Raw genomic sequence first — 27741 nt, forward strand, 5'->3', positions numbered from 1 at the left:
AACGAGCAGTGAGGATACAAGTAAAAGAAGATTTCTTAATGTTATTTTTAACCCAATTTATCAATGTGTTATCATAATAGTACCACATGCAAGCGTGTTCTTTTAAAAGGCAAAAATCAAAGCCGGCTTACCTCCTCTGATTAACAGTTTTCCAGAGAAAACAGAATTACCAGTTGAATGCAAAACACAACACTATGTACATCCAAGAAGTGATGGTAACCACCATGATAAGAGAGAAGAAAATCTTGTCCAGTACGATCGCAACTTCCCGCCAAGTTTGGGCAATCAGTTCTCGATCTTGAGAAGCCTGAGGGAGCTCTTCACTGCTTTTCCGCCGAGGCAAACTGAATTTTCTTAGTCCAGTCTGCCTTTCCGCCGCGCCAGTGCATGGACCGTATAGCTGATGTTCATGATCTTGAGCTGGTTCTTGGTCTTGATTCTGCACGGAGTTGATTGGAGCCCTTTCCACCGGTTCGTAGTCAGCCTCGTTGGCATGGCAACGATCCCGTTTCACCAACGAGGACATTCTGTCAAACAACCAAATATTCCGCTTTAATAGTATAATTCCACGCAATACTTCAGTTGATTTTAATACATCTGAGTACAATCAGGCAAACTAATCAGTAGATTAAAGTACTGTTACTGTTACTATTACTTTTTGAAAGAAAGATGAGAAAGTAACAGATTGTTAACCCATTTTGGCCCTCCCCCCCCCCCCCTCGACGTTTCGCGTGATTATTCCGCAACGCGTGATGCTCTTGCCGCGACATTTTATGACTTTTTTTCTTTTAAGTATCGCGCAACTTTTGAGACCAAATTTGTTGCTCCCGGGCATACCATTTGAAGCCACGCCCTTTTGAAAAAAATTTGTCAACCCAAAAATTGCTCAAAAACGTGATTTTGTGTACAAATCCAATGTAAATTGTGTTTTTGCAATTAATTCATATAAAAACAAATATTTTTACTTTCAATGGCTGATAATGATTTATTTTAGCCTGATTATGCTTTTAAAAAGTTCTGCGACAAATATTGACGAAAAAACGAACAAAAACAAAAAGTAAAAACAAAGAAATACATAAGAAATTCAATAAACAATAAAATATATAAGAAATAATCATGAAGCCGAATTTTTGCTTCAATATTATTGTTGAGGATATTGAAAAGAATATGTTCACCCAAAATTAGAAGTCTTGGAGCTTTATTTTTTGATTTATAGGCAAAAAAATATTTTGCATAAATTAGCATAAATCAATATAAAATACATAAATTAAAATTTGAAAAATCTAACTATACAATCTTGTAGATTACATTGGCCTCTACCTCAGTGCAAATTTTCGCAAGGATCACGCTATCCACGACCGAGATCTGAAGGGGGGGGGGGGGGGGGCAAAAAGCCCCCCCCCCCCCGGTGGTTTCAAGTCCCTCAAAAAACCCGGTGGGATTAGGGTTAAGTTTCCCAGTGTGTTTACCTAAAGATGATATTTTAGGCACAATCACATGATTATGTAAATCAGCCAAACTAATGATGCTATCTTTATGCAACACTCCCATCCCATTTTTTTTTTCTACGCGAAAATATAATCAAAATGTATGTTTTGGGTGAATGATTTTTCCACTTTAATTCTTTAGTTACAAGTCATCATATCTTTTCACAAGTTCCACACCCTCGTTCTGCTCTACTATAAAACAAATATTTCTTTTTCACAACTTGCATGAAACTTACTTTCTGTGCTCTGACAGCAACATTTTCTTGCATTCAGGGCTGGCGTAGAGAGGGAGAACGTGTGAACTAAGCATCAATCGTCGTAGGAAAGGCGGGATAGCCCTCTCACCGCCGGTATGGTAAACCCTCAGGACTATGATTGAACAGACGACCTCCACACAACACATGGCGATCATGAGGACGAAAAAGCTTACTGAAACGACAACAACCACGATAGCAAAGAGTAGTTTTAATGAAGTGTACAGATAGAGATGAAAGAAAAAAAGAAGTCAGGATAAGGAAATGACATTGTACCTTTTTACCGAAGCTGTCACCTCACGTACACCAACTTAGCTATTCAAGCTATTTGACCCATGCAGAAGGCCTTCAAAGGCACGGACCGCAGATTTGTGTGTGAATGCATCTCATTTGTAACAATGCAGAAATTGAAGCTACATTGCATTATGACGAAATCATACAAATGACAAGTTTTAATTTCTTACAGGAAAACAACGAGGCATGTAAGAGTACCAGAGAATGTTAGAGAGTATACATGCATAAGAATTTATACAGACTACCAACGTGTGTTTAGAGGTAATATCAGAGAGTGTTTTTCAAAAGCACTGAAGAGTGTTAATAAATACGAAAGTGCATTTAATAGCACCGAGTTTCAAAGAGTGCCAATGGAGTGAGGATGGAATGTGTTTTGACGGTTGAACTTTTTTCATCGTATATGGCCTATTTGGTTGATGACTTTGCTAGTTATGGTATCTGTACTTTCTGTGCTTAGGACTTTGGACAGTGTGTACAGTGCTATAGATTTTTCTGTGTCAATTAACACTTAACACACTCAAAGGGCTTACAACCCGCTCTTTTTTTTAAACAGCAGGAAAAAACAACAACAACAACGCAAAAATAGAGCAATGTTCATACCATGCATATGCTGCGCTCTCGCGCTACATGCCCTGTAGGAAAAATTACATTTTTTTTTTCATGAAGTCTGTTTTACCTATAATTGATGTCGACTCTCCACTGGGAGGCATCCGGTCCGCCACAAGCTGCTGAAAGAGAATCAGCGCCAAAAGGTTGCTGACCGCCAGGGTGACCTTCTCACCGGAAGCCGGGTGCAGCCAGCAGACAAGCGCCATCAACGCCGTGAGTAGGACAGACGGAACTACGACTGTCCGCGTGTAGAACTGCGATTCGCGCCGTACGGTGAGTTGAAAGGTCACAATGGACCAAGTGCGGTTGTCACAGCACAGCGTTTTGTCCACGTTAAAACCTTGGGACTTTTCCAGAATCCAGACCCCGTTCCTGTTAAAGAGGTCAAGGGTCGTGTCCCCTTGAAGAGAGAGTCTGAAATCCACCTGGAATATGAAGGGTCTAAAACTCGATAAACTCTATTCAATTCGACACCATGCATATTCAAACTGACTGTTTTAATAGAGTAGGATACCTACAGTTTATTGATCGAACAGAATCGGACAAAGAAATTTATGGCATTATTATGTTTCACGTTCACGTAATAACTGTTACTAATGAACACATCCAAAGGATCAATATTACATTTTGAACATGAATAGGCAAATTGCAAAGAAAATCTTAAGAGTTGTAAGCCACAGTTCATTTCATTTTACAGAGATTGCTAATGAGCCTTGAGTGGACGCAATGTGCCAGTCCAGGTCCAGTTGTTCATTTTAACGGCTTTAGCACCTTATAATCGGTATTGTATCGCAGAAGATGATTTATTACGACGTCGCACAGTGGGCCAGAATGAGCTCAAAGTGCGCCAAAATTATATGCCGTGGTTTCTTTTTACCCAAATTTGGTGTTTAAGGGTAATTCGTTGCGTAGAATTGATTGAACATAATTTCAAACTCATATGACGTCACTGTGATGCTGTTTTTTCGTTGGCTACCAAAAATCTGTCTGTAAATGACAAATAAAGCAATGCAAATCTTAGGCTGTTATTTTTTTTTTTCTTTAAAGATTAATTTATCTTTTCACATTCACTGACACTGCTTTTATACTACCATTGAATACACGATGCTTACATGTCATAGAAAGTGTATAAACATTCGGGTTTCGTTAAAAGAATCGAATTTATGCTGAAAGTTCCATATTACACACGTACTGCAAAATGATACTGTTGTCCGTGTAAACTAGTTAAAATATAAGTTTATGATGTACGCTGTACGTTTGGGTGAATTTATTCACTTTATTCTAGCAGGACATATGTGCGATATAAAATCAATTTCCGATATAGTTCTTATCTCTCTACTTCATATATAACCTTAGGCCTATGCAATATCAATTCATACAAGCGCAAAAACCATTTTGTCTAATTTTAATGGAAAGATAACAAATTGTGAAGTCAGTAATCAGGAAAATGAAAGGTTATGACTTGGCATCTAAGAATGAGTCTGCCGTGTATGAAAGTTTACTTGGAAAAGCTAAAATATTTTTTTTTTTTTTTGAATGAAAAATTCATCGGAATCACTATCATATGAAATTATAAATTCATCCACGTTCTACAATGATTTTTTTTTCTCATCAGTCGTCGGAAGTAAAGTTTTTTTTTTTTTTTTTTTTTTTTTTTTTTGCTTCCGACAACCCACAAAGTGTATGGGATCACAGTCTGATAAAACCGACTTGTATTGGTCGCCTATCAGGTCAATGTCAGACAGGTCGGGCATAACCCGATGAAGCAAGATCGTCCGATGATGAGGATCACGCGAGCAATGTCTGACACTGACCTGCAATCGGATTCACAAACTGCGATCCTATACACTTTGCTGAGCGGCCGGAAAGCAACAGACTTTGCTAATTCCAACGAGTAACCGATGATAACAAATTCTCTGTGTTTTGGTGTATAACGTTCTATCTGCACATGTCAAGAGTAGGATCGAAGTATTTAGGTGTCCACACAATATGTATCGCAGTGGGAATAGCTATGTTTACAGTAGTGGCTATGACAATTATGGACAATATGGCTATATGGCCTTGGCTATGTGCAATTATGTACTCTTTTATCTTCGGAGGAGGGGTCTTTTAGGTGCCGGACTAGCCCTATACATGTATTTTATAACTCTGTTTGCCTCTTATTCAGTGTTATTCATGTTTCTGTGCCTTAAACGTGCGAGAGAAAAAAATTTAAAAAAATGCCGCCCTCATGCGGCCCCGTATGATATAACAGCATTCCTAAGCGGCTGCAAGATCCAAAATGGACGTAATGTGTCGCGGAAAATCGGCTCTAACACAAAAAGTGGCAAAAGGTGGCAGCCAAATCTGGTATCAGCTTAAAGCTGAGACATCAGGGAATGTGGTGGTAATAGAATTTAGTTGGAAATCCGTGGCAATCTAAACTTTTCATTAGGGTATATTAAAAAGACAAATAATTAGCCTCTTTTCCAGGATATTTAGCATAAAATATTCATGAACATTAAGTTTCTTTGCATTTTTACGGCATTCATAACGTAAAATGAACTCTGAGAAATATGTGGGAGAAATTATAGGTTGATATCTCAAAAACTACACGTTGAAATTATTTATTTATTAAAGAGGTTACAATTTGCTTTGAAACTCTTAAAATATTGTATTTTGCTACTTCAGGTAGGAAATATACCCCTTTAATGTACATACCTGATTTAAATATTTTAATGATATATTCTTCAAAGTATTGCCTCTCATGAGCGCATGTCAAAAATTAAAAAATCCCAAGTGCCCAAAGTGACTTTTGGCGCACTTTGGTATCTCTCTGGCCCACTGTGCGTCGTTGCAACCCCCTCCACTTGAGCAGGCACGTGCGCGCTCGCGCACACATACACACATACACACGTACACACCTGCACACACACACACACACACACATACACACACACACACACACACAAATACATTGTACGCAGGTTTGGCTTACCATACTCTTCATCATGGTCCAGGGCCCGAACGACAAGTTGCACATCTGAACATCGTAGGGGAAAAATGTGATATCGATGGTGCAGGCTGCAATTACGTAGGCGGGAAAATACCAATCGAGGGAGCCGTTGGAGTTGACCAGCACGTACGTGTCTACGATACTGACGAAATCTTTCTGAGCGCTGAGGAATACAATATAGTACAGTCTACTATGTCGAAATATTGGGTCCCGTGAGATTTTCGTGCCAAAATTGATTTTTTTTTTTTTTTTTTTTTTTTGGCTAACTTGGTCAATTTGGGGGTGCTGAATCTAAAAAACTTTGGTTCCATTTTTTCCAACCACGTCTTCAGCCGTCATTTTGAATTTCAAAATGGCCGCCATAGCAAACTGTATTTTGACCCAATTATCATAATGTGAGCACCATGAGAAGGCTCAAATTTGATGAAAAAAGCATGTTTATGATGTCAGACATTCTGGTACACCATTTTCTGATACTGTAGATAGCATTAATACAATTTTTAGGCAGCCATCTTGAAATTCAAAATGGCCGCCATAACTAAATATATTTTACCCATATTAGGCCATGGGGTGAGCTGGTTTTTTCGCTTGTTTCGTTCCGACAACTGCGGCACTAAAATTTCTCTACAGCTACGTGTAAACAAATAACCAAAAAGGCTACAGGAAAAAGTTCGACACAAACCCTCCTGTAGTATTTTGGTAATTTAGGGGGAAACAGTGAACTTTTTTGTCACTGAGGAGCTGAATATGTACACTTTGCCGTGTACGATATTCATTCGCGAACGATCATGTGATGTATCTTATCCAATCTGAATCGAGAATTATCGTTTACGAGTCAAAATGGCCGCCCCCTGTGAGCCTGTCGACGCGTCTACGTCGTCTGCTCTGCCGAAACTTTTAAGATGCGTTATTATGCATGTAACATCGATGAAGTTTGAAAATTTCACGGCCATGACAAACCTAAGATAGACGAAACCTATTTTGTGTGCCAAAGAGTGGATCAAATTGAGTGGGGGATACCGTGAAATCGCAGATCAGAACGAAGTGATTCAGCTGCTCGGGGGACTGACTGCAACCTACGTAGGATAATTTACAGGTTAGTTTACGTGCGTACAGTCGTAGCAGTCGACACTGCAGTGCAGTCTCTCTCATGTTATATGCGTAATGTTAATGACCATGATGACTACAAGTACAACGTTAGCTATGTTATGAACGTTGCTTGTGTATGTTATAATGGGCGCTAATGCAGTAGCTTAGCCATTAGCGTGTCTGTTACATTTTAGATAAATTATCTTGAATTTCACCTTGGCATGGCATAGCGCCGTTATAATGTAGCCTAGATGTAATTTTACATGTTGTTCTATGTACAGCCCAGGTTAGGTTGATGTGGCTGATCGGTGATATTGTTTTGTAAAAATCTTGACACGCAGGACTGGATTGAAAAAGGTCTAAACTGCATGTAAATTTATATTTTCATAATCATGGCCATGGAGTATTAATATTAAAAATCCATCATGTTTCTCTCACCCCGAAATTGGCAAATTCCCCCTCAAAACACACATTTAGCATCTCGTTAAATTAACTTATTAATATTTGATATAAATAGGTCTAAAAAACCAACAATGACAAGAACATAATTTCAACAATTAAACTCCCTAAAACATATGATTACCATTATGTTGTGCCAAACTATAAAGCAGTGGGTGGTGGCGATAGTGAAAGGCCAAGGATTACTAGTATTAATGATGATAAGGCAGTTGTATTCATAATTATGATAATTGATATTGCATGTGATCAGGTGCTGAAAGCTGTAGATGTAATTTAAAATCAGTAATTGGACTGCAAGTACAAGTTGAAGTAGTTGATGACAATGATCATGAGGTGTTAATGATTACCTGGCATAGTACTAGGGCCTATTGGTAATTACAAGATTCAAATATTGGCAGTCAGTAGTCTACTGTACATTTAATGATATATTGAGTGTAATGTTCAACCCCTCCCTCTAGCGTTTAGCCTTTTTTCCCCCTAACAAAATCCAACGGCTAATCATTGCTGTTCATTTCTCCATTGTATTGAATAGGATTCCATGAAACGTGCTACAAGAGGTTTATAGATAGCAAACGCCTGAATCTCGCTAGGAAACGAAAGCTGAAGGAGGAGCCTGGTCCGTCAGCAGGAGCATCTGTTTCCTCCCCTAAGATGCTCACATCAAGATCAAGATTTTCTTCTGGAAGCTCTTCAGGTTCTGCTGTGTTGCCTGTAAAATGCATCATTTGCAACAGAGTCAACCTGCTCATTACTTGCCAAGGGAAATAGGTTAATATGATTGATATTGAAGCATGAAAACATTGTCATGTTACTATAAGTTGTCCTTGACAAAATGGAGCAATATATATACACCACTGAAACATTCACACACATACACAAAGAACTTCAGTGCAAAGTTAAGAAACAACAGAATGTACTGTATATGCACCAGTGCTTTGGTCAATGTGATTGATATTCAAGAATTGACATCTTACCAAAGTTGTGCATGATAAAATGTCTTTGTAATACAGATTGCTTCCTGTATTTTGAATGCCAATGTTTATGCAACATGTTTTGACTCCTTGCCTCAGTATGTGATTGTTCGCCCTTTAGCAAACATTTCTGCCCACTATTATGATTTGATTAGGGTTGAATTATTCTAAGAACAAAGATGTTTTCCTAAGTGTGTTTTTTTCATAAAACTGAATGACTACAATTAGAATTTGTTTCTCCCACTCTGGGAAAAAGAATATGTAAATATTATTAATATTGAAACAGAATGTTCATGTAGAAAGGTCAGTACAATGTAGGTGTGAGTACAAAATCAGTTTGCTAAAACTAATACACACCAGCCAAATGAAAATTGTGCATAAGTTTAGTCAGGTTTGCACAGATCCTCTGATATTGGAAGTTAATTGCAATGTTATCATAATTTTTAATGCCAAACCTGTTTTATTCTCTCCAAGATTTTCAGGTACACATTGCCTCCAATACAGAATCCAACAGTTTTCACTCATGAATGGGTAAACTATAATTTTGCCTTTATTTTATATATTGGCATTTTTCAAAACTTTTACACCCTTTCAAAGATATTTGGACCATGGAATGTTCCAGGAAATTTATTAAAACTAGAAAATTTGACTGATTATCATTTTGAGCTATCTTACATGAAAGGAGGTAGTGTCCCACCATGCTGTAACCTAATGATAGCAATGAAAACTTCAAGAAATTTTATGAAGATTAAATTTTTTAAAGTACTGTATAATATTTCATGTACAACGTGATTGCTATGTGATCTAAGTATATTAAAGCTTCTTAAGAAGAAGAAGAAGAAGAAAAGAAAAACATGTTTACTGATAAACAATATGATCTGTTTAATAGTAATGTCTCATGTGTGTAAATGAGTTTGTATAAAAGTGTGCGTGTGAGTGTATATAATAGGCCTATGTCAGCGTTTTTATGCACCTGTGTATGTGTAATGCACTGATCAATACATGTATTATATCATTGTGTGTGTTCATGTTTATGATCATCTTTTTTATGATGCTGATGTGATAAATGGCCAAGGCATGTAGAATAATATTTTAATACACTTGGGTATATTGAATCTTCATAACTATGTGTGTGCGTATGTGTGTGTGCATGTGAGGGTGTGTGTGTGTGTGTGTGTACAATAAGATTCTCCCACATGCACGCGGACACACACACAAACAAACGCACTGAATTTTTTTTTTTGCCTTGAATGATTAGTCATTTGATTAATAACATGTCTTTGAACAGAATATAAGGCATTTGCCTTGACCTCTGACGGTCAGTCAGTGCTCTCTCTTATGGTCTCGAACCACTTTGCTCTGTCTTCCTTTGCATAGCCAGCATCAGGAAAAGCTGAAACATGAGATATAATGCAACTATTAAACCAAAACTTCACTTTTTTTTCTAGGTATATGGCTAAAAGCAGTGCTTTACAAATGTGTATATGTATTTCAGCTTAGAAACACCATGGGAACTATACTGCGGCTAGCAGCCCCATACGCATAACTGCGGCCAGCAGCCCCATACGCATAGCGTCATGGGGCTGTGAACTGTAGCATACAGGATCATGACGGAAGTTTTATCGCGGACAAATATCAACTTAAAATCGGGAAAAAATCTTCAATTTGAAGACTTATTAATAAATTTAAAGTATTGATAACAGAGTTCGTGCAAGGGTTGCTTCTGCGAATGGTTCCTTTCTGTTCAAATTGATGACTAAATGTGACTCGGTCGAGAGGAAACTGGGAGAACTACACTGAATTGACGGCCAGCGCATGCACACACAGACAGCTTAATATCCAGTCAATGGATTCGAAATTTGTGCGCAGTGATGTGTGCGCCTGCGCTGACCGTCAATTCAGCGTAGTTCTCTCAGTTTCCTCTCGACCGAGTCACATTTAGTCATCAATTTGAACAGAAAGGAACTATTTGCAGAAGCAAACCTTGCACGAACTCTGTTATCAATGCTTCAAATTTATCAATAAGTCTTCAAATTGAAGATTTTTCCCCGATTTTAAGTTGATATTTGTCCGCGATAAAACTTCCGTCATGATCCTATATGCTACAGTTCACAGCCCCATTACGATATGTGTATTGGGCTGCTGGTCGCAGTTTATAAAATATGGATTTTCGCAAAAACTACAGGATATTTCGAGGAGAACTTTTTACAGTATATTCAGGATGTACAAAACATCACATTTCCGCATTCAGAAAGTAGTGCCAGTGTTGCTGGAACGAAACCCATTTTCTAAGCCTCTTTTTCAGCTTCACCCCATGGCCTATATCTAAGGTTTTAAGCATTATGGAAAAATTCGGGGTAAAAAAGCATGCTTGTGATGTCAGGCATACTAACATATACATTTTTTTTTTTAATGATGGATCATTTTATTGGCGGTCATCTTGAAATTCAGAATGGCCACCATAACAAATGTAATTGGACCTGTATCTCATATCGTATACATTGAGTAAGGTTGTATTTCGGGGCAAAGAGCATGTGTATGCTATCAGACATTCTGGAACATCTTTTTCTGAAACGATAGTTCATTTTGATATTGAAGGTGGCCATCTTGAAATTCAAAATGGCCGCCATACCAAAACGTATATTTTGACCAATATCTCATGTTGCTAGGGGCTGTTGTAAGCAATAAAGAAAATTCACATTTCGGGCATAAACCAGGCTTATAATGTTGAACATTCAGATGCACTTTTCCCCTCCCTGAAATTGCAGATCACTTTCGAGGCGACCATCTTAACATTCAAAATGGCTGCTTTTCGGCTAATATCTCTGGTTACAAGCAATGAATGTCTATGGTGGCTTACAGTGTACATTCTTTTAAAAACACACACATAGGGCCTGTACATTCTGTAATACTGGATTATTCGCATTGGCCGCCACTCTTGAAATTCAAGATGGATTTCGACCATATTATTTGGTGCTGTAAGATCATTAAACTGCAAACCCAAGCATGCTGGAACACTCATGTGTAAGTCAATCACTTCAGTGAATTGCGTAGGCGGGCGGGATTACTTCCTGTCCGTAGGTACACTGCCATGTTGAAATGCAAAATGGCAGCCATGGGAAATACTCCTTTAAAAGCGTAGCGTTTAGGTAAAAATTGTGAATGGGAAATCATGTGATTCTGACGTCAAAACAAATGACTTTCAAAATAACCCCTTAATAACTGTGTCTGAGTGACTAAATGCCCCGTTTAGACGAATTGGTTGTAGAGTTTACAATATTAGCCCTATATTCTAAAGATTTGTGGGATAGTCACTTTAATAGATATAATGTCTTCTAGGCTCATTCCCTGCATGAGTTTTTGAAGTCACAGCACTTTAAGGCTGTACACGGGGAGGATTGGTTCTATAAAATTCTTCCAAAAACAATGACTTTTGCATTTCGTTGGTGTAGGAAGCTCCAAGTACTTAATTTAACAGTTTATGGATACCCTCTGGAAATAGCTACAATGTAATATATCATATTTCCCTGTAGTAGAGGCACAAATTAGGTTGTGAGAGTTGACGACGAGGTTTGCTCTCTCGATGTGTTGTATCAAGACTCTACTAGGGTAAAGCGGGAGATTGTCCTGGTTGAAGTCATCCTCAAATTTTCAACTTCAGCCAGCACCATGAAAGGCATGAAAAAGCAGACCTTTATAGTTTGTTTGTTTGTTTTTCACAACGAACTGCAGAACATAATCTCTCAATAATGTCAATTGTACTTTTATCATTTTAACAATTTTCCAGTGATGGAGCAGACATCATGCAATGCAGTAAGTAAAGCAAACTGCAAGATCCATCAGGAGAATTGAAATGTCAGTGTATACGTAATAATCATCAATATCTCTGATTTTCCCGTTGCTCTTGAAGTAGCATCAATACATACAATGGAATGAGGCTATCTGTTTCCTCGTTGTGATAGACGGGTGACAGCTCCCATGGCATCTTTGATGAAACCCTTTGTTTCTTTTCTTGCCGTGATGTGGTCTCTGTGTCAGATAGAAATGACTGCTCAGTATTTCAACTTTCAGGCCGATTATTCGGCTCAGTTTTGTGGATTTCTAAGGCATGGGTATGAAAAATGAACCTTTGTTAGTGAGAATGAGGAGAAGGCCATGAAATTATGAGATGAAGAGTGATTGTGGAATTACTTAGAACTTATACCTTCCGATAATTGTATCGTCCAGCAATGACTGGATAATGACAGGTCTATTAGACTGTAGAACCAGTAGAAATGTTTTGAGAAGTTGGTGATCCTCTTATGCTTAATGACTTTGGATCCAATCTTGCATGGTGTATTTTGATTGCACGAGCTGAATACCTGGCCTTTTCATACTATCCGAGAAATGAATATATTTTCATTCTCTTAGATACGAATTCTTAGTACAGAAGATGAAAACTGCCCTTTTCATCTCTTTCTAGAATATCCCCCTTGCATGTTTCCAATAGCTGAATGCCAAACACCACATTCATCAGCTTCAAGGCAGTGACAATTTTTGAGATTACCCTCATGTGATGGTCTTCTAAATTGAGGAGGAATTCTGATGCATGCAAAGTGCCACAGAACTGAGCTATTATTGCTCCTTTGTTGTTTTAGAATCGGCATTTCTTGCCATTGCGAGACTTTTCCTTGTTTGTCTTCAATCTCTCGAGGCAGCATCAAGTTTTTGAAGATCACCTTCAATTGTATCAATGGTTGCTTTTGTACAAATATTTTACTGACTGGGATTAAATGTAATCATTAACGAGGTTCCACGATGCAAAGTGATGTGTTCCCTGAGAGGCAAAAACAAACCGCTTTAGCGCGCAATTCGGGAACCACATATACCCGCCTGGCTATATGGGATGGAACGCTTACACGCTTGCTTGCCCACATGTATGGGACAGGGGTATGCCCCCCCCCCCCCATGCTCAGTTTTTGCCCCGCAGCATGGCTAGATAACGTCATTGGAACCTCGTCCTTACATTTTGAATTTATGGCGATCATTTTGAGAGATGGCTGTCATTTTGAATTGAGAGATGGCTGTCATTCCTGCTTGAAATGGAAATGAATTCGGTCTAACTAGAACTATTTTGGCATATTCATCTCAGGCGCTTACAACAGTATTATATGTTTTCTATGTAGCAGCCATCTTGAATTTCAACATGGTTACCTGTCTAATGATCCACAATTAGGAAACAGCTGTACTGGAACGTTGGACACCACAAGCATGCGCATTCTTGAAAATTTGATGCTTCTACAATAATTGCAACCTAGGATATGGGTAAAAACGCTACGGCGGCCATTTTGAAATTCAAGATGGCAGCCTACAAACTGGACAAAACAATGCACAATATTAGAAAAAGATATATCATAGTGTCTGACATCACAACGAGGCATTTTGAACCAAATTTGAAGCTTCTACAATGCTCACTCTATGAGATGTGGGTCAAATTACAGTTTCCCATGGCGGCCATTTTGAAATGAAAGATGGCAGCCTACAAATTGTATCAAAACAATCCACAATATCAGAAAAAGATATATCAGAGTGTCTGACATCACACTTATGCATTTTGCACCAAATTTGAAGCTTCAACAATGCTCACTTTATGAAATATGGGTGAAAATACAGTTTGCTATGGCGGCCATTTTGAAATTCAAAATGGCGGCTGAAGACGTGGTTGGAAAAAATGGAACCAAAGTTCTTTGGACTCAGCACCCCCAAATTGACAAAGATAGCCAAAAAAAATCAATTTTGGCACAAAAATCTCACGGGATTACATAGTAGCCTCTACTAATAGGATGTGTGTAACTTATCGCGACTTAAAAGGACTATGCAAGGCAAACGCTTGTTGACTTAAATTGATTCATAATATCATGTACACTATTCCTTATGTGGTTTATGTCCTTATGTCCTAATTTAATAAGGAAGTACATGATGACAACCTGAAATTTCACAATTTTTCGGAAAACACTTCTTGCATGACCAGTGGTGAAGAATATTCAATTCAGCAAGTTGACGATGTCTGCCATAACAATTTCTCATTCATTTTATACACAGAAATGACCAAAGTCTGATATTTTAACTTTATGAGAACTTGCCTCAAATCCACCAAAAACAAATAAGAACAAATGTTAACTATGATATATTTTGGTATGGGATTATGCTTCCACCTGTGTTAGCTAAAGATAACATATCTTCCGAATTACGAAAGACTTACTTTTCGTAGAGGTTGACATCAGGTGTCCAGATATCATTTGGCCTGACCGTGGTCAGTGTCAGACCTCCGTAGTCATCTGGATCCCACTGCAGATATTCGTCTGTCCACATCTGAAATGGTCAACGTGGGATTTTTTTTTTTTTGTTTTACTTCTGTTTATTCATTTGTCTCTGTTTGTTTAACATCTGACACATGCACACAAACACAAACGTACAGGTTTGTCAAACACTGCAGAAAAAGATTACATAAACTGATGCACAGTAAAAAACTAAATACAAAACAAAACAAAAAGAAACAACAACATCAACAAACATGAACATATTTTAAATGAAAATGATAAATTTTGCTTCAAAAATGTTATAAAAAAGCATTTATGCCATAACATATTCTGTATCACATATCGCTACAACATATGAATCGGCAGCTCTGTACATTATCAAAAGCACATCTAATGATTTACCCTTTTTTTCCCCGACATCCAAAGGGTATACATTCTTAGCTGATGGCGAACAGTTAATTACAGCGTTATAGCCCTATCACATACATTACAAATGGCGGTTTTTACACCACTATCAAGGGAGTCAGTGTACTATTAGACTATTAGAGCGGAACTGGTACGGCATCGTTAATTATAATTATTATTTTTTTATGTAGTGTGCATGCTGTCCATTACCGGGAACCGCACACTGCAAGCTCCCCTGCTTTTGATAGCTCGACAAGTAGGGAATCATTACAAGGCAGCAAGTGTGGGTTTAGCACTTTAATCAGTGGAGAAAGCCGTGTATCGTGTTGCACACGAATATGATACCCATTATCTGAAATTATGATATAGCGTAATTAGCATAGCCCGTTGCATGTTGGTAAAGAATAGTTCAAGAAAAACAGCCATTGACAGATTAGAAAACAAAAAGCAGATGGATACAGAGGTGCACGCACGTAGACAGACAGATAGATAGATAGACAGATAGATAAATAGATAAATATAGATGAATAGATAGATAGATAAATTGATAGATAAATAGATAGATAGATAGATAGATAGATAAGAAGGTTCTTGACAGATGGATGGAAACAAAACAATACAGAATTAAGAACTCGGAAAAGATAGAAGAAAGATGGATAACTAGACAGACAAATAAATGAAAGAGTATATAAGTAGTAAAATGGATAGATAGATATTTTGAATACAATCCCAAAAGTTTAGGTTCTGCATAAGAATCGAAAAAAGAAATGATTATAAAATCAAAACAAGCCTATGAATCTCCGAGGTTTCGGCACGGAGATAGCTCCAGGCGAATGTGGATACCATTGGCCTTTGGCCTGCAGCCAACCCTTACAAACACACTTACATACTATAAAAAAGAAAGAAAACAAAAACAAGAACAAAGTATTGACTTGCATTCACTTACATCATGTACGTGATAAAATATACATAAATTATATCGTCGCTGGGGTGACAAGACCTTGTATCTGCAAATTTGGTGAAAATGACTTTTTTGGATTAATGGTCAAATAATGGGTTAAGTGATGTCCTGTCCAAATCCCAACTGTCTAACTCCAAAAATGAAGCCACCACGGCATGTCAAAGGAAAGGTTATCCCATTCACCACCGTGCTTTGGCCGCCATGTTTTTGGCTCTCCTGAACATTTGACATTTCGTAGGTATGAGGTCTTGTCGTCCCCAGCGACGATATGCAGATTTTCATTTTTCGAGACATTTTACTTTATGCCACAATAAATATTCTCCTTGTTGATATCAAATGATGTCAGAGAGAGAGAGAGAGAGAGAGAAAGAAAGAAAGACAGGGAGAAAGTGAGAGGGAGAGAGGAGGGGAAAAGAGAGGGAGAGAGAGGGAGGGAGGGAGATACAAGGCAATGGAAGATGCGAGGACTTTCATGGCAGATTGAGGGTAAAGAGATTGATATCAAATTTCGTTGAAAGTCTGCTCACGCGTTGATGATATCTTTGGTGTAGTAACTGTACCTGATCTCATAAATATGCATGTGGCGGCTGATGCTGTACAATTATTATACAGTGAATCCGTGAATTCAATCATCGAAATGGCTTTTGCAAAGCGGCATCAACGCACCCTGCTACGATGATTCTTTCAAAAATGACTTTCAGCTATGAAGTTGCATTCTTTGTGTGTATAACCGGATGAGCGATCTCACAAAATGCAATATCCATCATCTCATTTGATCGAGACACATCGACCTAACCAGACAAGTAATACATTATTATATAACATATTTATTTCCGAAAGGCCTACCTTGTCACAGTGTCTGGCCAGGCCGCCATAATTATTGAAGTATTTTTTTTTATATCAGCAGTGTCGTCAACTTTAGAAAGACAGAAGCACTGGGAACGTTTTAAAAGATCGTTGTCAATTAAGAGCAGGTAGATCATCACTAATGAAGAGTTACTTATTAGAGGTTTATTCATCTCAATTGAAGAATTATCGTGCAAACTACACTGAAAACGCAAAAATAAAGACAGATATAAAATTTATTGTAGTACACTAGCCCTTTCACTTTTCCTCTCTCTCTCTATTTGAACAGAATCAAAATGATTACACACACACACACACACACACACACTCACACACACATAACTACATGTGTGTATATTTTCATACTGTGTATATATGCACAAAGGGCCTACATTTTACCCTGCTTTAGATGTGCTCAGTAATCTCATGTATTTTACCTTTCCTCGCTTTATATGTATTCATACCGGATATCACACTCACACACACACACACACACACACACACACGCACACACACACACAAACGTGCATATATATATATATATATATATACATACGTGTGTGTGTGTGTGTGTGTGTGTGTGTGTGTGTGTATACACGGTTCAACGACATTTGTACTGACCATTCTCATGTACACAAGAAGAGTGAGTTGTTGGTTTGCTTCATCCTGAAATGAAGAAGCACATAATTATGACAATCGAACATTACAGGAAATGCAGAAGAAATTCCTCTTTCTGATCCCACCCCAACCCCTTCACCTCTTCCCTTCCTCACGCAACCTGATATTATCAATACCATAAACGTCTTACGAGAGTTTTTGCGTATTCCAACTCCATGTTCAAAGTGTGCTTCAATACACAAAGTGAAATTGAGCAAAAGAAATAATAGGTTTCAATAAAATTGAAGTAAATTAGAGTAACTCAGATAGTCTGAAGATCAATATAATTCTTTTTTTTTGACGTAGATATATCAGTCACTATTGGCAGAAGGGACAAACTATGACAATCACAATTTTTCCTCAGTTACTAAACACTGATTTGTCACAAGTCCTTAATTAGTTGAATGATTGACTGATTTGAATTTATTTCCACTTTGTAACAAACAAAGTAACAAACAACCGAACTGCAATAATCATTACAATACAATGTCATTTTTTTCTTTAGGGGGGGGGGGAGGAAATAACAGTAAAAAACAACCTCAAATCCAGTATCAAAAGTTTGAAAAGGAATTGCCTGAATTTTAGGTTTTAATTCTAGAACATATGTTCATACATTACGTATTGTATTGTTCTTATGTATCAATTTTTTTACATGAAATAGCATGTAATAGCATAAAATAATAGCATGAAATAATCTTGAAAGAAATCTTGACATAAAAATTATGCAGTCGTGTGTTCCATGTAGAAAAATCATTTTGATAAGAGAGATTCCAGGCAGAATCTGAAAAAACAAGCTGTATACTCATTTGGTATTTAAAAACAGGTGTGCTGAAGGTTATACAGTGGACTCCCGTTATAACGAAGTCCTCGAGACCGGCGGTTTTCTTTCGTTAGATTGAAATTTCGTTATGACCGAACAAATAAACAATAAAAAGCATAGAGTGGATAATGTTGCGGCCTGAAGTTTTTCTTCGTTGTAACCGAAATTTCTTTATACTAGTGTTCGTTATAAAGGGAGTGCACTGTATCTGTTTTTGACATGAATTTGGTAGATTTTTTTTCGTGGAAGTAAAGAGAAATAAAAATTCAATCTAGAGACATGGATGAATAGTTCATCTCACTCACAAAATCAAGGAGTTCCACTGGAAGAAGTCGGAAGTACACGTTCGATGGATGACTGAAATTCTTGACTGGTCTGACGGAGCGGGGCCCATAATTATCCAAGAGGTGAGCAACCAAGGTCTTCTCATAGCCCTCTTCAGACGTTACAGACGAGCAGTAAAGAAAATTGGCGAGTGCATAAAAAGGAACATTGAAAAGATTTTGGCTGCCTCATAATTTACGTATTACCGTGGCTCTGTAATTGCACGCTCCACATGCCGACAAAATTGGAGGATTTCCTTCATACTTTTATTGGTAAATAAATTGAGTGTAAGTGCAAAAATAACTTTGAAAAATGACTTTGAAAGCAATAGGATGGTTTATGTTTAGACAGACAGACAGACAACAGTAATTTGTAAGGTTGTAATTCTGTGAATTGAATTCGAAGTGTTTGTTGTGTGTGTGTGTGTGTGTGCTTGTGTGTGTGTTTTATGTCATATCAATCACACATTAAATGAAGTCAAAAAAAGAGACACATAAGTAGGCCCAAATCAATGAATAACTCAGTTAATAATGAACTAATAATAATCCAAGGAAATGAATGCAAAGTATATCTAGGATAAATTGAAATGAAGTTAGATAACGCCATTTTTCCATAAATTTCTCTAATCAATCTCTAATCAATAATCATATTGTTCTTTTTTGTTTCTATGATTTCCGTAAGATGAACATACACTCTAAGATGTTAATATGACTATTCGTGAAATTTTCTGAAACATGCAGAATAACATGAATAACAAGCAATACTTCAGGTAGGATTAACTATCTAGTATACTTTTAACGGTTTGATACGTGAAATTGGTCAAAAATCACGTTGTCATTTAATGTTTTAATAGAGATATAGGTTTTTGCGTTCGGTATATAAATAGGGGTACCATTTGTTGTATTAAAAAGATCAACATAACAAAAAAGTATTCATTTAAATGCCATCTTACATTAGCTGTCCTACCTGATTGCGAACTGAACATCATTACAGATTAAACAGGCTCTTGCAGTGCTGTCCACCAACCCTTCCTCCCCCCCCCCCCCCCACCCCCCGTTCTTGGCTGATGGTGCTCATGCTCATTTAGGAAATTTTACATAATGTTTCATCCGAATGAGCTAGTTCATTTGATCAGTCACAGTGTGCAGACAACATTAAGATAAACATCAGAAAGTACCTCAGAATGAAATCATCGAGGAAATTTTTTTTCCTGCCTCTAATATAATGATAACAAGCCTGTTTCAGAGTCACCATCTCTCTTCCTTGATAGTATTACTGATTCCTTCTCCTTTCATCAAATCCCTTTGCAATTAAAGAATGTCACGGAGGAAATCATTGCGATTATGAAATATAGAACTATTAAACGAATATTGAACTTTCCTTACTGTCCCAGTTTCTTCTTTATTCTAATGCCTCGGAAGTCAAATACGATTACGATGGATTTTCAGAATAAGGCCATGAATGTATGCTTCTTGTGTGCTTTATATATGTCAATCAGTATGCCTGTGATAATGAGGCCTTGAGCTAGTCTGTGGCAAGCCTAGTATACTGGTCTTAATGAAAACATCATTATACCTAAGACATATAATTACGTTTTAATGAATTTCAGCCTTCTATTAAGGTAAGCGTTTACTCGATTCCTATTCCACACTAATTAGATATTTCCTCGCGTCGTGCTGGTATTAGTTGCTATTATGCATTCTTTTATTTATTCATTTGTTTGTTTATTTATATATTCATTAATTTTTCATTTACTATTCATTCATTCACTCGTTATTATTGGGAAATACTGTGTGCACATGACAGTTTCCAAAACATTCTCCTGGTCTTAATAAGTACTTGCCCAAACATGGAATAAGTGAATGTAAGTGGGGGATGGATTGGATGGTGCTCATCCATTTCGATGTTGATCCCCAGATATTATCCATTGCTGTTGACGTCAAACAAAAAATCAGGGCAACGTGATTTGTCTCTTCAAATAAACGATATAACTATAGTCTACAGTTATTGATTATATAGGTAATGATTCATTAGTGCATTTATTCTTCACAGGCTTCCATAAAACACATCATTAAACCTTTAATCACAAGTGTATGATAAGGAACGTGCAGATTTCTAATGGATATTTTTGTAGTTACTATCGTTCTTTAATTCGCCAACAGGCTGGAGTTAATTCCCGACTATGTCACGGGTGGCTTGATTCTAATTGTCAATGAATAGCAATTGCCTCATCCACCGAATCTATAATAATTGTTACCATCGCATTTGATTCGGATTGAGGCACACTCCAAAAACTGAGTGACATTCAGAATTTTCGGCTAGGCCAAGATTTGATTATCAACTCTTAATGTAATAATGTGGCTTGTTTAACACCCAAGTACGGTACCTGTAGGTAGATGTACATAAATCGTTATGGCAACTTAAAAAATACTTACAGCGACGAGCAACAGAAGTAATTGCAGTCTGTAACTTCTCTTGACCTGATCGAATCGTAAACTGACCTTATAACTTTAAACCATTATGACGGAATTGTGTTGGTTGGTTCTTCAATATTTCCGTCATCTCATCACTATGATTATATATATATATATATATATATATATAGCGAAAACTTTGAGCAAAGAAAATGGGTTTTCATCGGGATTCGAACTCGAGACCTCCGGATTACTAGACCGGTGCTCTACCGACTGAGCTATTGAAAGCCCTAGATCGGTGTTCGTCCCAAATCCTTAACTCTCTTTGCTCGTGTGGTCAGAAGCTATAGTGTGTGTATGTGTGCCACACACACACACATTAACCTGACATAAACCCAAATGATGTAAATCAACTTTAGAATAAATGTGAGGGATCGCCGAAGCGATGCAGCTTTTTGTTATATATATATATTATTTTTATACACTAGGGAAGAGGATTCTTGCAAGAGTGCATGATTGGCCAAGATCAACAAGGTACACACTTCGTCGAGCTACGAAAGCTACTATAGTGCTAATGAAAGGAAGTGACAGAGGCAGTCCGGCGTGACTGATTGCTCACAGAGGAATTAACGATGCTTTCTCTGTTATGCTCCTTATGACAAGGTACGGTTAACTGAACTAAATTGTCAACTCCTCTCCCTAAATTATGGATGATTCACGCATGATTGTGAGTCAATATCCATTAGTCTCCAAGTCATGCTAGTTATGAGAGGAGAGTACAGCATGCTTGTTTAGTTATCAAAAAATCGAGAGAGAGAGATATAGGGAAACGAATATATGCCTCGTTTCCTTTTATAAGTAGAAAGCTGAGATAAAATTAGGAACAGCAGAAGACTAGGAAGAGGGAGCACTGATGGAAGGGTATAGGAGAAAGGAAATTGGAATAGAAATATAGAGCCAAAAGAGTTGCAAGAGAGATGGGGCGGAGACGATCTTGAATTTAGGGGGAAAAGACGGCGGCCTCGCGGCATTTGAGAATAGAATGTTATGAAATTTATCTTCTTGTTTTTTTAATGGACCACGTCACACTCATTTTCCCTCTTCAAAGTATTAACGCTCGTAAAAGAAAGCATAACAAGAAAACAAAACTATACAACAAACAAGAAATGACGTGCATGTTTGGTCTACTGATCAAGGTAAAAGAAATACCTCGCACGTCCCTGTAAATTCATTAAATTACGTGAAGAAGAACCAAATACAATTGAAGTGTACCAAAAACAAAAACAAGCAATATATTACTTCGAAATTCAAGCATACAGGGCATATGATGCTCAGATTTGTTTCTGTGAAAATGTTACCGACAACCTGTTGTGTTGCAACTGATTGACAAATTGCCCTACATCGACGTAAATAAGCACTGAATTGATCAGTGTTTTAGTAGTAGCCATGATAAAAAATCATGGGCGTACATACTCGAGCAGGATTCGAACCCACGACCTCCTGCATGATTTTTTATCATGGCTACTACTAAAACACTGATCAATTCAGTGCTTATTTACGTCGATGTAGGGCAATTTGTCAATCAGTTGCAATGAAAACATCTCGACGGAAGAACTTCATAAATTTGAATAACCTGTTGTGTCTTCTTAGGTCGACTAAGGAAAGATATAAAGTTTGTCTACTGACAAACAGATGAATATTGCATCATGGGTTATTTGGGTCCATAGTGCTTGTCGTGTAGGTTCATCGACCGAAAAGTTTCGGATGTACTGCAAGTCGCAATTTTCGTCAGACCGTTGACTAATGTCAATTGATTGATTTTGATTATGGCCATTAGAACCAAAATCCCTGTCCATGGTGTTTTCTCGTTTCAATTTTAACGGATCCTTCGGCTCCCCAAAGTTTTCACGGCATTTCCCCCCGTAATTACGTTGGAAGTTGTTCATGTGTTGGTTTTGCGCGTGATCTTTGGTTATTATTGTACAAGAGAGATTGTCTAAAATGACTGTCAATTTGATTTTCAAATCCTGACAGTGCAAAGATCTTGCAATTGCTAAACTTGCTTTTATTGTAAGTTAAAATTAGATTTAAAAAAATATATGTAATTTCAACCCATTCGTTTGAGATAAATGAGACTGATATGTCTGGAAGCGCCTTAGTTTGGCCTTATTGGCAATGTTTTGATGTAATTGACAGACTAGCTACTTACATAAATTCATAAAGATGTCTTTGTGTGATTTATAAAACGTCGCTGGGGCGACAAGACCTCGTATCTACAAAATGTCAAATGTTCAGGAGAGCCAAAAAAAAAACAACAACAAAAAAAAAAAACATGGCGGCCAAAGCACTAATAGAGCGAATGGGATAACCTTTCCTTTGACATGGTGTGGTGACTTCATTTTTGGAGTAATACAGTTGGGATTTGGTCAGGACATCACTTAACTCATTATTTGACCATTAATTCAAAAAGGTCATTTTCACCAAAATTTCAGATACAAGGTCTTGTCACCCCAGCGACGAAAAGAGATATTCAGTGTGAATATGTTGGTTTCCTGAGGAAAATATACATCACATGAGAGAAGTTAAGTTATAACAGAAAGGCAGGCGGGAAGACTAGTAGGTCCATTATTTTGTGTGATCACAGTTTTATGCAGGCATTCAGATGATCAAAACGGTTTCCACTATGAATCTTTTGCCATCTCTTCAATCATTGATAAATATGATACAGTGTATACATAATGTCATCGTTTGATTATTAATCTCAAATTCATCAAACCCGCAAGACATTACATAAAGCTCCGTGTCAAAATGAAAACTCTGTTGTCTTGAGTAACCAAGAGTAAATGTCACATCTTGATATGAACTATCTTAGTTTTTCCTCAACTGATACCAAATAAATTGTAATATCGACCCCACTAGCCATTTTTCATGGTAATTGTTCTTGAAGCCTTCTTACCATCAACGTCAGGATCACTGATGAATGAAAAATTAAACTCTCATGTTTTTGTTTAATTACTACCTCTTTCCTTTATGTGGGACTGCATAGGGGGAAGGCGGGTGATGTCGCTCATTTTGATAGTATTGTCTCTTTCATCATTGTAATTTCTAATTTCATTAAATAAGTTATTTGAAGCTGCGTTGGATATCTGTACACTGCATCAGCCGCCTAAAAATCGAAATACTGAAATGGAGCTACTTATAGCCTAACCCTCCCGACGACAAGCCATTCCCTTCCCCTTGAGCCCGGCCCCTCTTCAATTATGCGGTCTTTGTCAAGGGCATACTTCAAGCACGAACTGACGAAATAAACCCACGTCCATTCATCAGTGGTCGTACCAATCTAAAGCAATGTCTGATCCACTTTACACACTCATCCAAGCAAGTATCCTGCGTAATAAAAGCGGGCCTCCCATCATCTGATGGGAGTGTTTATCATTTAGGAAAGTGTAAAATCTGAAGAAAAAAAAAACTGTCTCACAGTAAACTGTTAACACCACACGCGAAGACAAAAACAACTGTTTATAGGACAAAGAAGAAAGTTATCAGTACTGTGTGTTCAGAAAGAAATCTTGGACGTGTGGTATAAATCAGCGATATCTATCATATTTGATGGATTTATCAAGTTAACTTGACCGCTGCTGTTATTTTTTCATGTTATCAGATATCCATGTAATACACAGTTAAGGCCTGGTTTTCGCTTAATTCACTAATAAGAAAGCCTTCGTCAGCTCTACGAATATTTCTGCATTCATTTTTGCTTGTAGGCCTATAGATTTTCCTTTAAAGACGAAATCATAGTACTTAAACTATTGCATACACCAAGGGTAACATTTGTTCAGTCCTGTAGACATTTTTAGGCATCGTAATGCAGTAAAATTCAATGAGTAGGATGGAGAAGGAAGGGTTTTTTCCCCAATATCTCGGTACTTCCCCCCCCCCCCCTCCTTCCCATCGAAAATATGTTAATGTTTACTTAACGCAAATCCTAGTTGCATTTGTCGTACAGCTTAAAATGTGTAGTCCATGAAATGTGCAATGGAATACGTTTCGCACTGCCCTGGGCATACACTGTACATACATAAACATAAATGAACTCACCATCAGCGGTAGATATTGACCCACCGATACAAATCAACCATGCCAACCAAAACAGTCGCACTGCAAGGAGGCGAAAATTTTGCCCGGTTGTTGCGGAGTGGAGTCGGTAACTGCTGGTGGTGGCCATGATAATCAGGCTGGTATTTCATACCAAGCTATTCCGCTCAGCGAGGAATTCAAAATCCGGCCCTGTTAAACATCAGTGCTCCTCCTGTGTAACCTCCGTGATGCGACTGGTTACAGGACTATCGGTCCGACTTTAATACGGCCCAAACGGCCACATCTTGTGCAACGGACTGTGCATTCATCATCGCAGCCTGCGCGCGCGGGTGGTATTAAAAAAAGTCCATGAATAGTATGACTATGAATTCATTTTCTTTTCAAACTCTGGAAAGTCAATAATGGGAAGAGTTCAAGCGGTAGCAGTCTGGAAGACCATACCATACACGAATCCTGTGTATCTCCATGCATGCCCGAGTCAAAATATAGATGAAAGGAGACTCTGCGGACCAAGAATTTCCTTTACACACTCCCTCCGGGGGGACATTGATGATATGGGCAGGTAATGAAAGCCGTTCTCGCCAAGAAAGCACTTTGCAGAGCAGGTGCATAAATAATAAATGTTGATGTCAGTTTGACGTTCGCACAGCATCAGTCTTTCTCATCACATCGCCTCCGGTATTCTCGAAGTTAGAAATCAAATTGGCTCTTAGTGTATTACGAGAGGGCCCACGACTGCAGGATGGTCCTATCAGCGGAATTTGATTTGGGTATTCTGATGATTAAAGCGATATGCTTCGAAATATTTTTGCAATGAAAAAAAATTCTTCTCGTAATAAGGTGTTGAAGTATTTATTGAGTTTCCTTTTTCTTTTGAGTTTCGCAAGAACTATGTAGTTTCATAGCCTCAAAAAAAAAAATAAAAGTTTGAATGCCCGTGTTTCAAGAATGTTTAATGGATGAGCCTGTGTTTATCTGATATGCCATATAGGTACATGATTTTGTATTGGATTTAGCCTGTGTTTATCAAATATACTATAAACATGATATTCATGCTCATATATATAATGTGTATGTTTGTATGTGTACTAATATATCGAATTATATGTCACAAAAACTTTATTCCCTTTTTGTCTTTTTTTTTTTTAGTTTTAGGTAAAGATAGATCACCTTTTTTTTCAGAATGTAAAGGGAAGATGCTTCTACAAATTAAGAGCCAGAAACATTAATGGATTTTTTTTTTTCAATCGGATGGGTACATTTGAAATGTAGTGTTTGTCGATTCTTGTAGGCTGATTGTGTCCTGATCCGAATTCGACTGGACGACATGTGCTGGCGCAATTTGCTGTGCGATAAATCAAAGCTATGCATCTCACCATCTTTTTTCACATTTTCTCGATTGTCTTCGTTGGTTTCATCTTTCTTTCTCTTTCATCAAGGATGCACTCCTTTCTCATCATATCTCCTCCGCTTGGTTATTTTAGATGAGCTGGTTGTCCCAGGGACCCAAAATCATACCAAATTTAGGAGAAAAAAAAAGCCCCACATGATTTACATTTTCACACTTAGCTATTAATGTTACTGTTATTTCCCACGGGCTACCAATGGAAGGCAATCCAATTAGTTCTCAGGTAGATATTTGAATCATTGATGAGCATTCGCAACATTGTGAGAGCAACGTGGACTTAAACATAAGTAACGCGTGGCTGGAATCGCCGACTTACCCAACTACTGTGTGTTGAAAGTGGCAACATCGGTGGCTGATGACCGCGGGAAAAATAATATCAATGTTGGTTCTTTAGATTTCCCTTCTTACTGACGGCGAAGAGTGCAGACAAAGAGAAGAAAACGACAACATACCAGACAAGAATAGTCAGTCACCGCGCAATTTTAAAGTGGATTGATAGTATGGGAGAGGGATGAAAATGGAGTGCGAAAGTGATTAATACTTAACGTGAAAATAATGACATCCCACATCACCTGACAAACGTACCGAAAACGCCGGGAATAGAACGACAAAAAAAGAGAACAATAACAAGGAAAAAAGACCTTGAGAATGAAGCGGTAGTAAATTACCAGTAAACCGATCCCGTACATCTTTTTTTTCCTTTCAGATTGGAATAGGAAATGCAAAATTCTGCCGTCAAAGTCTGCTAAAGGAGTTAGGCATTTTTTTTCTTTTTTTTTTGGGATAGATCTTGGTATGATGAGAGTCAGCAGACATTACGTCAGCTTACCATTGATATCATAAGTTAATCCAGGGGCCTGTTGCATAAAACCTTTTACCTGAGAAAAACTCAGTTTGATTTTTAACATAATTTTTCCTGTGTTAAAGTCAATGGCAGCATCATACTAACCTGAGTTTTCAGTTCTTACCGAAGTTTTTCTCAGGTTAAACGTTTAATGCAACAGGCCCCAGGACCTGTTTTTTCACAAAATATGGTCAAATATGTACGGCCTATCTAGTGCCATATTCCACACGAGGCCGGAGGCATAATGGAAAACGGCACCAGACCGCAGAAAATTCTCGTACTTCATTTCATTTCATTCCATTTCATTTATTAATTAAATTTTCACACAAATCATACAGTGTTGTATTTAAAACATCCATCTATGACAATGTGAAGTAGCACATGAATTATAAGTGATAAGTTCAGAATATACAAATAGCATTTGTATATTCAAACTCAATAGATTCATGACGGATAAATAAAATTGTGTTTTGAGGAAACCTACGTAGAAGCAGATGCTTGTGGGAG

The 27741-nt window shown here is 37.7% G+C and overlaps 1 protein-coding gene across 1 annotated transcript; it reads right to left on the minus strand.

The window, feature by feature from the left end:
- Positions 1-354: 354 nt before the first annotated feature.
- LOC139724763 (neuronal acetylcholine receptor subunit alpha-10-like) lies at positions 355-18568 on the minus strand. Its single transcript, XM_071635881.1, has 7 exons — positions 18452-18568; positions 17291-17335; positions 14400-14509; positions 5622-5802; positions 2712-3069; positions 1724-1916; positions 355-439 (listed from the first exon to the last, which is right to left on the minus strand). The coding sequence occupies exons 2-7, from the start codon at positions 17297-17299 to the stop codon at positions 355-357; spliced, it is 936 nt and encodes a 311-aa protein (XP_071491982.1). The 5' UTR covers positions 17300-17335; positions 18452-18568.
- Between the last annotated feature and the right edge of the window lie 9173 nt (positions 18569-27741).

Source organism: Diadema antillarum, unplaced genomic scaffold (assembly GCF_040938485.1).
Source record: "Diadema antillarum isolate AM-2024a unplaced genomic scaffold, OU_Dant_1.0 scf00000227, whole genome shotgun sequence".
NCBI classification, from domain to species: domain Eukaryota; kingdom Metazoa; phylum Echinodermata; class Echinoidea; order Diadematoida; family Diadematidae; genus Diadema; species Diadema antillarum.